The 20,812-nt window shown below is 48.7% G+C and overlaps 1 protein-coding gene across 16 annotated transcripts in view; it reads right to left on the bottom strand.

Annotated features, from left to right (window-relative positions):
• The window catches only part of MBNL3 (muscleblind like splicing regulator 3), a 97,753-nt gene that overhangs the window by 31,505 nt on the left and 45,436 nt on the right, over nt 1-20,812 (bottom strand). For all 16 annotated transcript variants that reach the window (XR_010072685.1, XR_010072686.1, XR_010072681.1 and 13 more), the window contains one exon: nt 1,296-1,460. Coding sequence is in view for 10 of the 16 variants with exons in the window: in XM_063347447.1 (XP_063203517.1) it covers nt 1,296-1,460 (165 nt within the window). In the remaining 6 variants the exon portion in view is untranslated. The remainder of the gene's footprint in view (nt 1-1,295; nt 1,461-20,812) is intronic.

Raw genomic sequence — 20,812 nt, 5'->3', positions numbered from 1 at the left:
CCAGGGCCCTTTCTCATCAGATAAGGTTACCTCTGAAATGAGAGCACTAACCAGAAAAACCAACAGATTCAGTCTCAGAGGTAATTTAAAAGGCAGGAGTGAAGTTGCAGTAGTGAACTGGACCTGCAAGATTGCAAAATGGGAAGATGGGAACTTTCCAAAGAGGAAATCCCAAAGATGTTTTGAATAGCCAGCCAAAGAGCATCCACTGTGAATTCCCCACAGAGGAAAACCCCAAACAGGAAAGGTTTTCTTTTGGTATAGGGCTAGGAAATCAGCGCTACCATTTTGTCGGAATTCAGGATTTCCTTCTGATGCGTGTGTACTTTCAAACTCCACAAAAAGAGGTGCAAAGATTAGAGCAGATTAGAGATTAAGGCATAGAGCAACTAGACTTTTTCTGTGGCCCATTTTCTCTCTGCCTTACTTTTCCATCTTCGAAATGGGAAGAATAAACAGCATTTTCCTAGCTTACACAGCAGAGCAAAGATAAAGCTGCTAACACAAACAGGATGCCCAGAGTGAGGGCAAATATGGAGAAGCCTTCACAAGATAGGAGAGGAAATGGCCGGGCACCATCATGAAGGAACACTGGCCAGCTTTCCCCACTGAAACACAGCTCCTATACCAAACAGCACAAGAGTCTCCAACAAGGAAGAACCTCTGCTGTGATGACAGGCTGAAAGAGTTGGGGGGGTTCAGCCTGGAGAAGAGAAGGCTCCGGGGAGACCTTAGAGTCCCTTCCAGTCCCTAAAGGGGGCCTACAAGAAAGCTGGAGAGAGACTTATTACGAGGGCTGTAGTGATAGGACAAGGGGTAATGGCTTCACACTGGGAGAGGGGAGATTTAGATGAGATCTGAGGAAGAAATTCTTGGCTGTGAGGGCGGTGAGACACTGGCCCAGGTTGCCCAGAGAAGCCATGGATGCCCCATCACAGAATGGGTTTGGGTTGGAAGAACCCTTAAAGATCCTGGAGATGTTCAAGGCCAGGCTGGATGGGGCTTTGAGCAACCTGGTCTGGTGGGAGGTGTCCCAGCCCAGGGCAGGGGGGTGGAACTAGGTGATCATTAAGTTCCCTTCCAACCCAAACCATTCTATGATTCTACGATAAGAAAGTGGAGCCGCAGCTTGCAAGAAGATGCAGAGGTGAAGTCAGACATCCCTCTGGAAGATGCTTCCCAACTCTGTGCAGCACAACCAACCGCCTGAGCAAAAGTGCAGGGGCTGGAGCCTCTGCAAGCAAACAGCAAAGAAATGCGGAGCAGCATGAACCTGATTCTGTGCCGTGACTTACGATGGGCTGTAGCTGCGTGCCTGGGAGCATGAACTGCATCTGCTGAGCGAACATGGCTGCGGCTGTCTTCTGCTGGATCAGGTTGTTGCGTCCATTTATTTCAAGCTGTGTTTTTAAGTGTGGGGGAGGGTGGAGATATTTGCAGTTCTCTCGGGTACACCGGCCCTAAAAAACATAATGAAACAGTATTTCAGTGAACGTAACACTCAAGGCAGCCAGGGAAATTTAATTAAGGATTGTTTGGGTTACTGTTACAACATAATCATCTAGGCAGAGGCAGCTTGGTGGCTACTGTGCCTTTTTTGTCATTCTTCTATAGCAGTGCAATACTTAGGCGAAGAGAAGAGCAACATGACTTCCGCAATACCACTAACCAAATACTATCGAACGAAAGTTAAATTTCCTGATGTTGTTGGGGGGGGGGGGGGGGGGGGGGGGGGGGGGGGGAGGGGCGAGGTAACACACATATCAGTATTTTCAGAAGCTAGTGGCAACAGTTCCAGAAACAACACCAAAAATTCCCCATTTTCTTGTGTGGGTCGTTTTTCCCCTCCCTCCCAACTCCAGAGCACTTAATTGTCCCTGACAACCAGACAGCGAGAAACAAAACTGTCTCCATCACTTCCCCAGCTGCACCGGGTGGAACATTAAGAAGATAGCTCTGTGAAGCAGCACCTCTGATCTTCAACGCGCGCGCACTGAGAAAGCTGAGAACTGGTAGTCACAGGAGGAAGAATCGAAACAATTTAACAATTTCCCCTTCGTGCTTTCATTTGTGAAAAGTCACGGTATGTTGTAAAAGCCACAGTATGTTGCACCGCTGACTACTCTCCCCCAGCGCCCAAATAAAGACAAGCACTAGGGAAGCCAGTGGCTTCTAAAAAGGAAAGGATCACTAACATTACAGATCACCTCAGATCAACTGAGACTTACCACTTTTAAAAAACATCTATAAACTGTGCCTTGCTTTAATGGTGTTTGCAAGTAGACAGAGGGAGATGAATACCAATAGTCCACTGAACGCAGAAAACTAGTAACACATTTTTGTCATCAAGATGAAGTAATTCCTGAATATTTTTTTTTTCCCCTCTATCTCTGTGTATTCCCCTCCTCAAGAAAAAGAGGCATACCGAATATAAGAAACATTTTATACAACTTTATAAATACTTTATGGTTAATTCTTTTGAGGAAGTAATTCTGTAGCTATTCAGAGCCCAATAAAACAAGGCCAGGCCTGGGGACCACAGAGCTGCTGCATGACAGATAACTAATAATAATCCCTGCAGCCAGCAAAGGAGCAGGACCATCCATTACCCAGCCTGCCCCTGGCACTCTTGTCAAGGGCTGGACACGGAGTTCTCAGTCTCAATATAATTAAGTTTGCTTTCAGAAAAGGGGCGCATCATGGGGTGACCCCGCACCACCTCCTCCTGTTGGCAGGATCCCATGCAGCAGAGCTGTCACCCCATCCCCAGCTCCACAGGGATCCACCCATTCCACGCCACTGCACCCAGGGCATGGACTAGTGGAAACCCCTGGGATGGGACACTGCCCGCATCCAGGATGCTCCTCCGGGGATTTTTAAGACCCATCTCTGCCTGTACAAATGTTCAGATTGAGTCACTGGACAGTCTGGGTACAGCTGCACAAAGCCGACACCATGACCCGCTGCAGGGGCTGCTTTTGAACCCCCAGCCAGGCTCCTTGGCATGCCGAGAGAGGGGCAGGTCACTGAAGAGCAGCCGAAGCTCTGCAAGCTTCTTGTGTGCTTTCCTCTGCCCCTTTTCCTGGTGGGGATAACGGCTTCACTGGAGAAAGGGCTGCGGAGCTCATCTGCAGCATGGAAGGGGCCGTACAACAGAGCCTCACGAGAAAATGGCTTCTCTCTGCTCCAAGGAGATCAGAGAGTTAAACAAAACTCCTGGCTCCCTGTTGGTATTTAGAGGCAAATAATTAAATGCAAGAAGTGATGGGCTAAACCCGCCAGGATGGGGAAAAAAACACTCCCAAGCTTCAGCAGCCTGCCTTTGAGGAGTGAAACTCTCTGCCCTGCTGCTAGAAGAGCCCAGTGGCTTCCAACAACTGAACTCAAAAATAAAGAGACTTTTTAATGCTATTGTTTTGACTTCCCAGCAATCCAACAGCCCCAGAAACCCAGCAGTGAGTTAACTGCTCACAGGCCCCGAGGACGTGAATCTTCATCATCGGACACTTTCTTACATCTGGGTAAAGTGAGGGTAAAACGGTACCATGCAGCTGGCTGGTGCTCAGACTACCCGTCACTATCAAAAGGTGAATAACTGCATTAACCTGGAAGGAGAAGGAGGAGACTCATCAGCACTAGGCAGGTTTGGGTCATCCTTCTCACAGCCTTTTTTCCAGCTGCACAAGACCAGGTGCCTCCACAGCCCTTCCTGTCACCTGGGACCCAGCAAGAGTCAGGCTCAGAGCGCATCTGCAGTGTCCCACCACCACAACTTCCGTGGGGCTGCTGCAGCCCAGGAGCAGACTCTGCAGAGCAGTGGGCTGTCCATGGCCAGGCAGCTGCCCTATTCTAAGCTCCAGCCTCTGAGGGCTTACACATCGGCCTGAGAAATTCCTCCTGGTTGAAACCTGCCACCAAGTGCTTTGGGTTAGAAAAACACTAGTTTCTACCAAATTTGGAATAAATCTGTGTAGATGTTTCTACACTGCAGGAATGGAGAAGATGAAAAAGAGCTACTATTTTTTTGTAAACAATACTTACAGGGCCTTCTTCAACTCGAAAAGGACTTTGCTATTCCAAGTGAAATTTTGCATGTCATTGATACCAGCCACCCCAGCTTGGTGTGAGGCTTTGTTCTACTTTTTTTTCTCAAAACAGTTTGTTTAATTCCAACAGGGGGTTCTACAAACAGAACGGTTTTACTACCAACAAAAAAAGAAAAAACCCATACAGCACGAGACCTTGATCCTGCAGACAGAGCTGTGAGCAGAAACCAGTGCCCACACATAGAGCGCTACTGGTTTCAATGAGGACTTGTACTTGCCAGGAACCAAGCGCTGTGCAGATGCTGCTACAGAGCAAAGACTGTCAGCCTTCTAGGGCTCCAGGAAGACTAAATGAATCACTGCAGCACTTGGATTCAAAACCGCACCTTCAGCCTAGCTCCTCCTCACCATCATTTTGATCCCGAGCATCATCAACCGCTGCATTTCACCAGGATGGGTTAGAAGCTACAACTGAGTCGGGCTGCCCTCTCCAGCACCACAGTAGGTTCTTCATCTCTCAGACAATGAATTTTAGGAACTGACGATGTGACTAAGAGCGACACAAGATGTTCCCAGTTTAGACATCCAGCTATGAAACAGCTTTCAAGATGTCTTGCTCCAAAGCGACGGACACCTCTAGTATCCCCTGAACTCCAGTACTGGTAGGGGTGATCCTTTCTTCTACACTTCCATCACAACGCCCACAGTTCTCAGTACTTCCCAGCAACACATACACTCTTCAAGACCAATTTCAGCCCTATGAAAGCTGCCAGAAGGACAAAAGAACTGCCATTCTTCGCTTCTCGGTACCAGCTGCAACACAGCAGGGGAAACAACAGGGAACTGGTAGCAAATCTGCTGTGTAGGTACTAGACTGGGGACAAATAAGGACAACTCCATTTTATACCTGGGTGGCCTAGGAATACAATATGAGAAAATACAACAGTAGTCAGGCCCCTAAGTTTCAGATTAGTATCTTTATGCTAAAAGATGCGGTTTTGCTGCGGTGACTAGCTGTGGCAGCGTACATTGAACGCTTGGCTGAAGGCACAGGACAGTCCCAGTGCTCTGCACAGAGACCCGCTGAGATGCTTTTCAAGGGGAGCATCACCCCAAAAAGCACCATCCTGGCACCTGGAGGGGGTCCTGCATGTATTGGGAAGGGGCACAGTGCTCAGAGACCGAGCTGTGTCAGCGAGCGGCACTGAGCCTGCTGGGACCAACGCGGCCATCCTGTTGTAACTGGAGGAGTTCGTTGTTGGTTCTGGTAACTCAGCACCAGTCTTGACTCCAGGGAAGCTGCATTTCCACCGTGTCCCGGGTGGCATGTGAGCCTGCAGCCAGGGAATCACCACCCAGCAACAGATTCTGCTGCTGGCCTTGGAAACATGCTAAATATAGACATATTTTCTGGCTCCTCAAAAATGGAAGGAGTCCGAAGGACCATGTTTCATCAGCTTCTTTGCCAACTAAAGCCAGGAGGGAAAAGCATATGGACTGCACTCCCCAAGGCTTGAAAAATGGATATTAAAAATAAATCATTAAAAGATTTTATAAGAGTATCTTCCCTCCCTTTCTTCCCACGCACTCCCCCACCCTTACAGTAAGCTGCTGGCATGTGATTGACTCTGTGTTGCCAACTTAACTCATGCTGTGATGGTGCATACTGTAAATGGCTGGCATCTGACACCAGCTAACGTGACAGCAGCTTGCAGTGCAACAAAGCCAGCTGTTTCGAAGTGCGGCACTGATGGCAGCACACTTAAATCCAGTAGGAAAAACCTGCATTACACCTGGCTGTTTGGAGTCTGCTGGGCTGTGCCTTGTCATCTGCACCCTTGCTTGGAGGGATGCAAACAAGAGCATGCAGCCTACTGCACCAGGGTGGATGAACGTACCCTACGCATGCTGCACAAATTCTCTTCTCCCTGCCTGCTGAAGCGAGCTCAACTGTGCTGCAGAAACAAGGTTTCCAGCACAAACCGAAGGCTTGCCCACATTCGCACCAGTCATGCAGTTTGTTACGGTCTCTTTAATCCTGGACGCCAGTGAGGGGGTTCCAGAGCAGACACGTTTCTGGTTTTAATGACTGCACTGTATGTCCCATCAATCACCAGCGGTTCTCATGTGAAAAATCTTTAAGCTAATGTTGCTTTTTACACGCTGGAGGCTGCAGTAGGCTTGTGCCCTGACTGTGCTGTCTTTCCCACAGACACTGATGACATGTGCAATGACTGACAGCAAAAAGAATGAAAAGAGACCAGGCAGGAAAGGATTTCCATGTTTTGCTCAAAACCGGGCACCAAAACACAGCTTGTCTACATAATTTTTCCCTGCATGAAACAGCAGATTTCCACCCCTTCCCCCAGAGGAACTCAGTGGGGAGGCAAATTCAGAGATGCGCTGGCCCTGCTTACTCAGTGCCTGTCGCTCCAGCGCTGAGGCACAAAATGCTCTCTGCTTCCCATCCCACTCAGCACACGCACATAGAAGCTGCCTTCTCCTGGCCAGGGATCCTCACTCCTGCCGGAGCCTTGCATGTCTTTCACACCTGCATTACAACCTCAGCCACCATGGTATCTGCCCCGGCATCTGGAAGGCAGCGACCAGGCTGCAGAACTGCCCATGGAGCATAAACTGCCATGCAACAGCGGGGGGCAGAAAGTGGGGAGCTCCGGGCTTCATCTCTGTGTCCACACTAAAGAGCTGAGAACATGTATCAAGCAGCACGTGCTGCTCCAGGTCTACTACCCCCACCGCTATCGGCTCTCTAAGAAAAGAGAGATAGTGGGAGGCGGACTTGCTACCTGGTAAAGCCTAAGCTCCAACTGCTTCGCCCACCCTATTGGGACTCACAGCTTCAAAGTTACTCTCCCAGGAGAGCAAACCACCAGGGTGCTGGGAACGCTCCCCATCCACCACCCCAGTTCAAGTGCTTCGTGCTCGCCGTGGTTTGTCCTTCAACAATTTGCTCCAGGACTCAGCAAATGGCATGCTGGCTGCATGGCGTGGCTCCTCCGGCCACCTCCGCTGCATCGGGTCATGTTCCTCTTACCGCCCAGGTAGAGAGCTGTGCAGAAGGGAGGGAGACGGTTGTCCATCTCACTGCTGGAGCAAACACCTTCCGCTTGGCAAACAAGATCAACTAGCACGGAAATAGCATGTTTTCAACTGGAAAACAAAGGAGGCTGGAGCAGACAAGTCAGCCTGATCATTAGAGAGTGTTGTGTCTCACAGATAAGTGTTTGTGCAGCCAAGCTGTCACTCGCTGCAGTTCAAAGCCTAACACTGTACATACCTTATCTGCAATTCCTTCCTACGGGATAAGGAAATGTTAAAAGTTATTCTGCCAACTAAGTCAGTGAGAAGAACAACCTTGCAACCTCCCTTGAACATTGACCCTGGCACAGTACATCAGATAACTTCTGCTTAATAGCAATGCTTTTCTCCTCTCAGTGTTGGAGCAGCTCACTTTTACAGAGGTTTTAAAGTGTAACTTATGTACGAAGCACTCCTGGCATGTGTTCTCATGGAAGGCTGTTAACCCACCTACAAGGATCCTAAAAAGCAGGTCTAGAAGGACACAGAGAAGTGACACACCATCCCTAGGCCTACACAGATCAACTCCACCTATTTTTTCTTTATACCTATTACTTGTGTGTTTCCCAGACAAGGGACTCCCAACACACCACTCTCCTTGCAGCTGTAAAGCTCTTCCTCATTCTCAACTGCAGTTTTGCTCCTCCCGCAACTGAAGCCTAAAACTTGACTTACCCCAGAGGGCCAGAACCGGAATTATTCCCTCCCTCTTTGAGGAACGGCCCATACTTAAAGGCTGCAGTCACATATACCCCCCTTCCTCAAACCTCTCTGCTCCAGAGTATGCAAACCATGTTCTTTCAACTTTGTGAGCACTGTCTCCAAGCCTTTCCTTGGGCTGCTCCCCCAGTTAGCCTGCACCCTGACAAGGTGTCTGCATGCAGACGATGCAGGTGATTCTCCCCCTCTACTCCGCTCTCCTGAGACCCCACCTGGAGTACTGTGTCCAGCTCTGGAGCCCTCAGCACAAGAAGGACATGGACCTGTTGGAGCAGGCCCAGAGGAGGCCACGGAGATGATTGGAGGGCTGGAGCCCCTCTGCTGTGAGGACAGGCTGAGAGAGTTGGGGGGGTTCAGCCTGGAGAAGAGAAGGCTCCGGGGAGACCTTCCAGCCCCTTCCAGTCCCTGAAGGGGGCCTAAAGGAAAGCTGGGGAGGGGCTGTTGGCAAAGGCATGTAGCGATAGGACGAGGGGCAACCATAGAATGTGTTGGGTTGGAAGGGACCTCTAAAGGCCATCTAGTCCAACCCCCCTGCAGTCAGCAGGGACATCTTCAACTAGATCAGGTTGCTCAGAGCCTCATCCAGCCTGGCCTTGAATGTCTCCAGGGATGGGGCCTCCACCACCTCCTCTGGGCAACCTGGGCCAGGGGATCACCACCCTCAGTGGAAAGAACTTCTTCCTCATGTCTCATCTAAACCCACCCTGCTCTAGTTTAAAACCATTGCCCCTCGTCCTATCGGTACATGACCTTGCCAACAGCCCCTCCCCAGCTTTCTTATGGTTTTAAACTGTATCATCCAGCTGATTTGCTTAAAATGCAGTATTTCATACTACTTTTATTGAACTTGCACCCCTTTTCTACAGAGTATTTTTCTGACCTGTCAAGATTATCTGCAACTCCAGAGTTGGTTCTCTGTAGCTCCTCCCAGCTCAGAGCACCCTACAAGCCCAACAAACATACTCTCTATTCCCTTATTCAAGTCATCAGAACAAAGTAAGACAAAACTGAAGAGTCTCACCAAGCACATTCTTCAGGACTGCCACTGAACTCAGTTTTCCAAGCAGTTGTGGGATGTCACATTGAAGTTTCTCCTATGCTTTGTCTCCTGTCTTGCTTGGAAACAGATTCATGCCACGTCAAAAGACTCCCAGATCTAATGCCAGTGCTTCATCTCTCTGAAATAATCCATCTCAAAGGCTTTCCAGTTCTGCTCCTCTCTGGACATCTGTAGGGATGCTGGTGAGTTAGTGCTCTGCACCCCTCCTGTGTCAGCTCCCCTGCCTGCCATCAAGCATGCATTTGCACACAACGCATGGTACAAAGCAGCTGGTGGTCTGAAGTTACTTGTAATAACAATAAAAAAAAATACGGCACAGCTAGTTGGTGCCATTTTTCAAATGCAGGCGTTAACACCCATTCAGAGAGCCCAAAGACCGCTGTTACGGTGTGGATCCTGCTGTGAACAGATCATAGCTGGAAATTAAACGCAAAACCTATCTTCCGGTTAGCAGTACCAGACGGTAATCAGCTTCGAAGGCAAGGGAAGCAATGCAGACTTCCCATCATGAAAAAGTTTTTAATTATGTGGCCAGAAATGCTAGAGTTAAGGTTAAACTGGTAGCTTTCCAGGTATAGATGATATAGACCCTATGAAATGCATGTTCCAGCTAGGAACAAGCATTGTTCTTGAATACATAATTTGCTGGAAATGGGATTCAAACAGTCCATAAAAAGCACAAATCACAGTTTTCCAACATCTCTAGGATGAGCTTTGCCCAACTTCTTCAAATGTCACACCTCCAAGGTCCAGAGAGCCACCTCCCTGAGCTGGTGCAGACAGATGAGGAGAAAACTACTAAAACCACCCCTCATGATATTTTGGCCTAACTCAGCAGCCCTGCAGTCACTCCAGAAACCTCTTCAGATTTTATGCTGTTCTGAAAGATGTTCTAAGCTGCAGCAGCACGTCAGCTCTGACCCGGGGCTGCTCAGGTGAAGGACACATCTTTTGTCACGGAACAGAGGACAAGAGTCAAACCTGCCTTTCCACACGACTTCAGCGGAAAAACCTGACTATCTGTTGCAAGCTCCCAGGGCTACCAACGCTCCCAGCACTCTCAAGGCAGCCCCAGCTCGTCGCTGAAACAGCGACTGCATTTCATGGCTTCAATGAACGTCAGGTCAAGCCCTTTCTGTGCAAGCCTAGACTTGATTTTGACTGAAATGAGTGAACCCTGATGTTTTGCATGATTTCAAATGAAAGGTGACATCTGGCAGCTACAACAAGAGTTTTGGGTCCTTTTGAACTGAAAGCTCAGAGCAAAACTCAGCAGCACGTGCAAGCGCAAGGCGGTCAGAGAGCCCTCAGAGCAAACCCAGCAGAAGTGAGGCTGGTACGTTCTGCACAGTCCCAGTCTGCCCAGTTCTCCTCCCCCTACAGCTGTGGGGCAGCGCCCTGGGAGGCCAACCAGCAGGTAAATAAAACTAACTGTAGGGGTTTAGGCTTAAAAAAATTATACTCCTCTGCAGCTTTAAAAAAGCAGGTCAGACAAACACAGCCACCTCAGTCCTAGTAGCGCCTTCACGTACAGCGAGTTATAAAAATGCAGAAGGAATGGGAAACAGAGACAAAAATCCACGGTTAGCATGTTGGTGCTGCTCTTCAGCCGCCCTATCTCACCCATGTGACTGCCCTGCTAGGATATTTTTGCTTCACAGGGAGATGGAAGGAAGGACAGGAGGAAAAAAAACGTCAGCATCATTTTTGCAAATGTATTCCAGTCCAGACAAAAGCTGCCAGCAGCCAGCTGAGGGGACTGCTGAACAAACACTGCCAGAGACCTGTTAACACCTCCATCTCTTTGTCATTCCAGCCTTGGTCTATGGAAGCCAACCTCTACCACAGACACAAACCAAGGCTGAAGAGCCTGTGTCCCTGTGTGCCACTGGCTCAGGGCATAGGCTGTGCTGAAGCCCTCTATCCAGCACAGGGCTGGAAACCAAGCTGTCCCTGGCAACCAGACGCAGAGCCGCTGTGGCACGTGGCCACACTGGCAGGGCTTTGGTCATCTACCTATCATGCAACTGGACGGGTCTCCATCAATAGGCATTATGTGAGGAACAGCAGCATTTTGTCCCAGCAGGGAACGCGCTTCTGTCACGCAGCAGGAACAGTTTAGCAGCTGAACAATTTCACCAGTACGTATACATTAAAAAAAAAAAATAAAAAAAATAATAAGCACACATAACATTGCTTCACTTGCACCAGGGTAAGTGATGCTCATCAGATGGAAAATGCTGGGAACAAACAGATGCACAGCACGGACAAATCCTACTGCAGATGCTGGTCCTTTCACATAGCATGTATAGAACTGCAAAGCACTTGGACAGGGGCCTTCCTGAGATGAGATGAGCTCTGCTGGGATGCAAACACGCTTACCTAGGACTCTCTTACAAAGTCTGCAGCCTCAAAACGTTTGTCAAGCTTCTTTTTGTCACACAGCTCAAACCAGAGCAGGAGAGGAAAAACAAGGCCAAGACAGCGGCGTTTCTACATTGACGCCTCCCTTTTTGGTATCACCTTAACCAGTGACAAGTTACTCCCAGCTATTGCCAAGGACTTCAAACCACTGAACTCAGCAGGCAAATCCAGCTCCACACAGAAAGGACAGCTTGTTAGCAGGGAGCTCAAGTCTTTAAACAAGTACCATCAGCCCACCATTTTTTTTAAATTTTAATTAGAGAAAGGCGGGGGGGAACGACATGAAACTACCACATTCCAGTAGACTCTGAACAGCCCCAGGCACCAGCCTAAAACTCCCAAATCCTCATTCACCTGGCAATTTTGGAAGCTGAGAGCTGCCGTGAGTGAAGTTTTACTTTTGCACGTTGCTGAATACAGCAATGTTCTGCTGAATTTCCCCAGGACAGCACAAAGAGGTCGTGGCTGTCTTGCTTTCACGCAGGATTTTCATTCTAAGCTGTTTGTTATACTTGAAGGTTCTTACAAACTCGAAGCAGTTGTTTTGTTGGGGAAAAGCCCTGTAGCTCCTTCATTATATTTTTACATCTTGACAACTCTTTCCAGCTCTGTTCTCCTGCCAAAGCTCTCTTCATTCAGGCCAATGGTATGCTCTGTTATGCTCAATGAAAAACATGTATTGATTTTAACTTTTTTGGTTTGTGGAACATTTTTGCTTGCTGCAAGCAATGGACAGTGCTTACCAAGTCCAAGAAATAGATATTAAAAGAGTAAGGCACTGTCAAAGTATATTTTTTATGAGCTGTAGAGCCACAGAGCAGAAAAACATGTTTATCTGGGAGATTACTGCTTGCAACGAACAGCAATCTCATTCCACAAAAGAGAGGAATAAAGACTTCATCGAGCTCTTTTCTTTTTTATCTGCTGATACATTTTGATTAAGCTATGTTTTGTGAACCGTATCAGTTTGTTACCACCACACATCTGAAATGAGGTTAAAACAGAATAGAAGTATCATCCATTTAGAGTTCCGAACCGATAATTTTTAATGTCTTCCAAGCATTATTCCACTACTCTCCCACGTTCAGGAATGTTAAAAGCACAATAAAATAGGTTTCTTTAATACAGTATCAAATACAAGCTCTCTCCAAGCAAAATAAGCTTTTACGAACCTCCCCGGCCACAGACCTGCTCAAGCAACTGATCAATAACAATTAACGATGGAAGGCATTTAGTGCCCAGTAAAGGGAGGGCCTTTAGAAGCACGTTTAGCCCTGGGATCACTGCATGTATTTAGAGCAGGAGGCGAAGCCGGTGACATCCTGCAATGTTAATACTCCTGTGGGTAAATGTTTCGGTGTGGACTATTTGTAAGTAAAGAAATCAATTCTACCTGGAAGATAGAAACACTGGCAGGTCATTGATTTTTCTTCCGTAATAAATTACAAAAAAAAAAACAAACCCCACGCCAGCCTCTGGAACAATATTGCACAAGGACTGTATTAACAAAACACCACAAAACCCCACAGAAAAACAAACAAAATAAAACTTCTAATATGTCTTCCACCTTTCATCTCCCTCAGTTCTGTCCCTTGTAATTGCTGTTATGCCAGGCCAGCTTTTGAAAATACCAAGTGTAGTTTCTCTTGTCCCTTAAACCACTTTTTCATTGCAAATCCCATAATCCAATTCTACAACTTCCACCGGCTGATTGAATCTGTCAAGGTCGTATGGAAAGTTGAAGCTTTGACCTTCCTCTGCATACAGTGTCTGTTGAATATTACAACTGCAGCAGGGAAACCACACGTAGACAGAACCAAGCAAAGTACATTAAAGCCCAGGAGAATAAATGTTAAAGCACTGTGTTCATGAATACAAATATCCGACGCGTGACCACCTCCAGCAGCCTCGCTCCTTGAGTTTACACAAGAGAGAAGACAAACAGGGAAGCGCAGAGATTGATAACGAAGTGTCCGACCCAAGCCCTCCCTCCTGTCCTGCGGAGTGCAAAGCCACGCTCAGAAAACCTCATTTGCGCTGTGTTTTGGAAAGCAAATGAAGCTGCAAATAAAAAGATTTCTGGGTGGCTAGGTTTGGGTTGTTGTTGGATTTGGTGGGGGTTTTTTTTGTTGGGTTTTTTTTTTTTTTTTTTAGAACTTGGCAGAATATAACAATTTACCAACTGAGGATTAGCCCCATTTTTGTTTGTGTTGTTGCTTTGCTCAGAAAGAAAGGGCACAGATTCCTGGTTTCCAAAAAATAATAAAAAAAACTTAAAAAAAAAAAATTAATTCCATCTGGGCTGGCAATTCCCAGGGAGAATCTTCAGTCTGGAAAAAATAACTCTGCAGGATGTGCTTCAGCCCCAGCTACTGAGGGGCTGCCGGGGGTAACACAGCAGCACCCTGCACGGGGAAGGATGCTGGCCGGGCTCTGCTAAGCATGCTGATGACTCCTGCTGGGGCACACCATGGCACTGCCACCCTGGCTGTCGACCTTTGGCTGGAAACACCAAGATCTGTCAGAACACGACACAACAGTCCCTCTCTGCATTAGCTTAAGCCACCAGAGGATGCAACCGCAGGGGTGCAGGCAGATGCAGCAATACAGGAGGATGATGCCCTCAGTTATCTACGTGAGATTTGCTCCCAGACATCCATCAGAGCCCAGGGTCTTATGCTCCAAGGCACAGGAGACCTTTCTGCTCTTAGCTGAGACCTGCCCAAGAGCAGAGAGGCAGAGAGAAAAGCCAGCTCTCCCCCTGCCCCTCAACCTGATGCCCAGCCCACCAATGTCCCCAGCTCCTCTCCTACTTCTACTCTTCTCTGTCCCATTGCTTGGCTCTCTTCCCGACCACCTCTTCCCTGTTGCACACTGAATCCCTCCAGCTGCTTTCTCCCAGCGATGCCCCTTCAGCTACAGTTCGGTTCACCAAAGACCGATCTTTGTCCTTGTGCTCCTGTTTCAGCCACATGTGCTGGGGAGGTTTGTGCACAGCACCCCACCTCCCCTTTGCTCCAGCTTAGCGGAGAAGCTACCAGACTACCAGGAGAAGGGCTGAAGGAAGATTTAGACTAGATATAAGGGAGAAATTTTTAACAATGAGGGTGATAAACACTGGCCAGAGAGGTGGTGGATGCCCCATCCCTGGAAACATTCAAGGTCAGGTTGGACGGGGCTCTGAGCAACCTGATCTGGTTGAAGATGTCCCCGCTCATGGCAGGGGGTTGGACTAGATGGCCTTTAAAGGTCCCCTCCCACCCAAACTATGCTATGACTGTGCGCCACCAACTCCACACGTCCTCACTCATCTCCAAGCAAAGACCCCAAATCTTTCTGGTCTATGCCAGGCCTCCGATTTCACCATTATGCCCATGGTGTAATGAACCTGTTGCTGGTCAAAGGATTAAAGGTGCAGATACAAAAAGCCCCTCCAAGAGAGCTCTTGCGGCCTGCTAAGCACAGCAGGCGAAGACCACACGTCCCACACAGACCCTGGCTTCCAAAGAGGGCATCCAGGCCAAGCGACACTGAATCGCAGCCCTCCTTCACCTAGGAGGCAGCAAGGCTTAAAGAAAAAGCAAGGAAGAAAAACAAAGGGCAAAAAAAAACCAAACGAAAAAGAAAGCCTGCCTTGCCTTAGGCAAATATTCCACCTTGGTTAGCTTTTGCAGACTGATCCATTTCAGCGTGTTGTTTATTACAGCCGGTAACATATGCACATTTAAGTCACAGAGGGGATTTTTCTTTTAAGAAAACACCTTCAGAAGTGGTGTTTAAGAAGTGCCTGGTACTAGAAAGCAGTTATGTGACCGATTTTTGCTACCACCTCAAGTGAAAGGGAGGTTAAGGCAGCGTAAATGTTCGTTCGGAGTCGAGCCCAACGAGCAGCACAGCGAGCCTTTTTCCACGGAGGTAAACACAATGGGCTTGCAATGCCGCAGATAACGCACTGCCATCTCTACGGGCAACAGGAGAATTTTGCCATAACGCAGTTAGGGGCTAAAACCGCAAGCAGTGCAGCATGTTTAACTGTCATTCACATGCACTAGTCACAAGTACCAATGCAGGCAGCCAGCCTTAAGGGACGGGATGCCAAATTCTATGCCAACATCTGAAAACCTGTTAATTTATGATGGATTTATTAAAAGAGCCTCAGACGGAGCAAAACTTCCACCTGTCCCAATTACAACACTCCTCACAGACCCCTCTTCCACCAGTCTGTTATCCAGTCTCCTGAGGGTCCGTGCAGGTTCACACTCCCTACCCTCGCCCAGCCAAAGCCGATCCCTGCTCTTGTCCCCAGCTGAGCACTGACAAGGGATAAACCCTGTCCGGAACACCGTTAAGTCAGTACAGAGGCCGAAGGCAGCCTGCTCAAGGAGGCAGCCTGCTCACCTTGAATGCCACACTGACCTACAGACCCAGAATTCAGAGTCACTACGGTGATGTACAGTCCAAAGACCCCAAAAGCTAGTAAAAACGGTCTGTTTTTTTCACACAGTGCCAGGAAGTGGGATTCATTGACAATGCATTTTGTAGAAACCATGATTACAGATGCTGAAAGGTTAATTTCATGTAGCGGCTGACTAAATCTGTTCCCCCTCCTGTAATAAGAGCTGTAGGACAGGATACCGAAAAGTTTGTATGGCCTTATTGGGTGGATGTATCCACTTTCTCCTGCGGGATGCAACTTTTGCCCTGACAGAAATCCTGACCTAAATTCTCCTCTGAGTGGCACTGGTGTAAGTGCCAGAAGAGCTAAGAAAGGAATGTGTTGTGTGTGTGCACGCATGTCCATCCGTCCATCCCCGCACACCAACAGGAATGGAACTGATCAGGGCTTTCCTTTCATTTGCTTGGGTTTTTGGAGTTTGTGTTTTTAATAACCGCCAGATTCACTTACTTAGGTTTGAGAGCACAACAGAAAAGCTGGGGGAGGTAGAAGCAACTAAAGCAGATCCATGTGGGCACACTCGCTTATTCAGGCTTCAGTCACAAAAAGCAAACTGATCAAATTACTGCAGGCTTTTTCTTCCTTCTGCTTTCCAAACTCCTGCCCTCAACTTCTACTCTGAGCTGCTTAACCTCGTCCCAGTCACCAGTGCAGCACAGACCACCCATTGCTCAACCTTTTGTAGATGAGGAGGAATGCAAGGATTAGCTTTTAAAAGCCGTTTTCTATTAGAAAGCAATCTCGACAACATGACTTCCTTAGGCAGGCAGACACCTGACCTCATCTATTCTGCTTCTGCTGCTGACAAAAGATACCTTCAGACACAGCACAATCCCCTCCTAAGAGGGCAACAAGAAAAAGACCTTTCACAGCCCTCAGCGGGTATAACCAGGATGAGTCAGCTGCGATGCAAACATTCATTTGCTTTTAGAGGAGATGGGCCCATACCTCTCCAAACTGGCTAGGAGAGGATTTTCTGCAAGGAAGAGTGACCTTTCCTGAGGACATCTGCAGCCTCTCCACCACGTCAGAGGAGTAGCTGCAAAGAAGCTCCAGTGTCATTAGCGAGTCTGGAATGCAGCACCACGTCAGCCCACACCCGGCTGGAAAAAATGCTCTCACTTGCTTAAACCCAGATAGATGGACTTCTGATAGGGCCCCAACAGAAATCCCCGTGCAAACTTTTGGGCAAGTACCTCTGATATTAAGAAAGAAGGAATACGAAGGGAAGTGCTAACACTTTTCCTGTGGCTGGGCTAAGCTCTGAAAGGATGTTTTAAAATAATTCTCAGAGAATTAGCACAAAACAACTACAAATTTTTTTTCAGTGGTGTTTCTGTTCTAGCTACTGTGAGCTCTATTCTGAGTGAAGATTTCTAAAGATTTTACATTAACGTGGCCTCTTAAAAAAAGCCACACACAGAAACACGAAACAACAACAATGAAAATCCTCTTAATTCAATCTGTGCTTTATCGCACAAGGCCACAGCAGGGTATTTTTGGCTGTGGGAATACAAATACTCATCGATGCTACGGCTCAGGGTCCTTCCTACTCCAATTACTACCCAAACACAGAATGAGAGAGTCCCAGCCAGAAGAGTTTTCAGTCTAAATACACCAGACTTGGTGAAAAACCCCCAGGTGGCTAGGGGAAGCCTCAGCACCACCGAGGCTGCACGCAGACTGACCGCCAGCCGCGCCATGCGGGACTGCTGCCACTGCAGAGCTGCGGCTGTGATGCCCTTGATGCTTTCCGAGCTCCTGCCTCCCGGCAGCAGGCAGCCTGCCCTTCCCATCTCCGCATCACTAGCTAAAAGCGATCCTGCCCATTTGCCTCTCAGCCCCCAAGGGACTTTTCCAACCCCCCTCAACTCTCCCAACTGCGGCGCAGGAGTGGTTTGAGTGGGCTTGGGTGACAGAAGCATGACATGGAGCTGGCGGGGAGGCTGTGCTGGTGCTGCGGGGTAATCCACGTCCCGCTGTGCCAGCCAGCAGATGCTGATAAAGCCGACAGTGACGGGTGGCAGGGGTCCTTGCTGCATTCCCAGCTCCCCTGTCTGATGGGAGAGTGCCCTGGGGAGCCGCTCTGCTCCTCCCTGAAGTCACCCCCACCTCCTTCCCTCACAGTCCAAATAGCAGCTTGGTGAAGGTTTCAGCCATCCCTGGTCCTGCTTTTATCAACCCTGCTGCTCCCAGCGCCTGAGTCACTCAGCCTGCTCGCCTCGCTCCAGCCCCCACCCTGCAGCACACCACGGAGGCTGTACAGGCAACACGACCGACACAGCAGGGAATCGAAGCCTGCAGGGAGGTAACCGTGATGATTTACTTCTTCATCTTGCAAGCGCACCAGATGCACCGAGGAATAAAAATGACTGCTGAAGCAACAGGAGAGGCGGAGGGCAAGAGATTTCCTGGGTTGCCCTGTTCAGTCCCCACAGACACCACACCTAACAGCAGTGGAGGGGGGGAGCTGCAGGAGGGCTCAGGGACAAATACGCCCAGAGGGAAGGAAGAAACAGAGCAGAAAGGAGAAACAGGGCATAAGGCTGCAAGTCTTGCACCATGGGAGCAAGATCTGGGAGGGCTCCTGCAGAAAGCACCAGGACCACCTTTAATGCCCTCCCCTACAGCATTTGGGAAGGAGCGACATCCCGCCCAAAGACAACTCTCCACTGTTTTATGAAACAAGATTCCCGCACAGGAAGGAAAGCACTTTCCTTCCTACAGCTGACCTTGAACACCATCACCTCTACCATACCCGGATGACCTTCCGAGCCCTCCTTGAAGGCTCATCTACATGTCTGGCTTCCAACTCCCTGCTGCCCTGGCTACTCAAGTGCTACTGCACAGGCTGAAACATCCAACCCTGCAAGGCTCTTGCTTCCTGCTGCCAAACTCATCCAGCGCTTGGTGTCCGCAGCATCACATGGAAGGGACCCTGAGAGCGGAGCCCAAGCACTGCAACAAGGCTGCACAAACCCACCATGCGGGATCAAGCATCACTTAACAGTGAGAAAGCAAGCTTTACTCACGCTCTGATTCTTCAGGAGCTGACAGCAAGAGGGAGAAACATCGGTCAGTGGCATCGGCCAGCGCGGTTGGGATTACACGCTGAGGTTTTGTTTTCATACTTTGCCTGGTTGTGGCAGGGCTCTTTAAGGACCTAATCTCCGTGTGACTGTTCCCAGCACTAGATGTGCCCCTACGGCTAATAAGGATTTAGGGAAGCGCCATCGGCTGCACTCCCTGGCTGGCTGGCTCCAGCTCCACTGTGTCTGTGCTGCCCCTGGCCATCTCGTCCACCCCAGTTAGATACTCCGTGCTTTCACAACTGCCCCTCTGCTTGAGAGCTGTTTTCTCTCAACAAGCACCAGAGCTGCTCACTGAAAGCAGAAGTAAGGAGACAAAAAGAGTTAAAGCAGCACAGTTTGGGCTAACGGGCTTAAATCCTCATCAGAGCCTAGTGTGGGTACTGCTGTGCAAAGATGTGGGCATCACTAAACACAACGCCGCTGACCCCAATACTCCTGTCTGTAGTGGTTGTTTTGGGTCTTTTCTTGATACCTGTGTAGGAGAGACCAGCTAAAAGCATGTGCTGTGTTAAAGCAGAGTATGTTCAGAGGCATGATAAAACTCAGCGCACACCACTGATCAGTCATCTGACTGGGCAATGCCTTATGATACCATACCCAGTCTAGGACTAGCTACACTGCTCATGGTTGCATTATCAGCACTGTTAATTACAGCAGAATTTGTCTCCACTTTTTAACAGCGCTCTGCACACCTACCTTAGTGAGGGGTGGGGGCCAGCAGCACCCCCAGCATCCCTGCAGCAGACGTGCTGGGCTGGGTGGTGGGTCTTTCTCCACTGTGCAGCCAGATTAGTTTTAAATAGTACAGTAAGAGAAAAAATTCTCCCCCAGAGCACAGCCTGCCACCTTTCAAACAAGGTCAGACATCAACCTCCTCCCCCACCGCCAATGACCTTATTAGCACCGATCATGGTTCTAATAATACCCTGCATTGTAAGCAGGCCATCTGCTCTATTATTTTGCTACAAAGTTGGGGAATTGCTTGGTTTGAGTATGCTCACATCCCAGCAAGCCAGGTGTCCCCCCCTTAGGAATACGCACCTTCCCCACAGCTTTAAAGTAAATATTGCGGAAAGGCACCTCCAGCTCCCAGCTGCTCAGCACGGAGCTCAAGCACACAGAGAACAGCACAGAGCCATGCCCAGGCTCTTCAGGCAGAGGAGGAAGGAAAGCAGTTAGAGGTTAAAAATCCATCACTCCAGCATCAACAGCCTCCAGCTCCTCTGACGGTGGGGACACTGAGTAACCACGTCACCGAAACCCAAAACCAAGGCCAAACACTAACCAGATGTTCAGAGAGATAGAAGTAAACTGCCAAGGCTGCCGAGAGCAGAATGCAGCTTTACCTTTGTGCCATGTACTTTCTACTGCGTGGACAGCAGAAAGATTTTGTTACCCTCACAATTTAGGTATGGTTAAGCTGAATATTTTCACTGCCGTTACAGTTTCGTAACAGACAGGTAAACTTGCGGAACAGCTAACGGTGCTTGATAGCTATTCATTTAGAAAAAGCCAGCGTTTGAAATGGTTACTCAGTTAGGACATCTGTCGGAAACACCCAGAGCCTTGTTACTACAGTAGTTCAGCTCCACTCAGTCTTCAAAGACATTTTCATTGTATTGCTCCTGTGAGGTCAAAGCGTGCAATTAGGCACGGAGACTGACATTACAACACTTTAAAGCAGCCCGCATCATTGGAAGGCTTTGAAAGCTGGCTTTCCAAATCCTTGGCCATTCCTCTAATCAAAAGGCCATCGTCAGGCATGGCATGAGAGGCTACGTGGGGCAAAGGAGGGGGTCAGTGCCTGGTTCTCTGCTGTTTTATGAACAGCAATAAAACAGCATTAATAAGCCATAAGTAAAACTGTGCCCGTATGGGGCAACATTCACCCAAATGCCTCAAAATATTTATTTTA

The sequence above is a fragment of the Chroicocephalus ridibundus genome, chromosome 9 (genome assembly GCF_963924245.1).
Source record: "Chroicocephalus ridibundus chromosome 9, bChrRid1.1, whole genome shotgun sequence".
NCBI lineage: Eukaryota > Metazoa > Chordata > Aves > Charadriiformes > Laridae > Chroicocephalus > Chroicocephalus ridibundus.
Note: the sequence above shows the minus strand (reverse complement) of the source record. Positions and strands in the feature narration are given on the sequence as shown.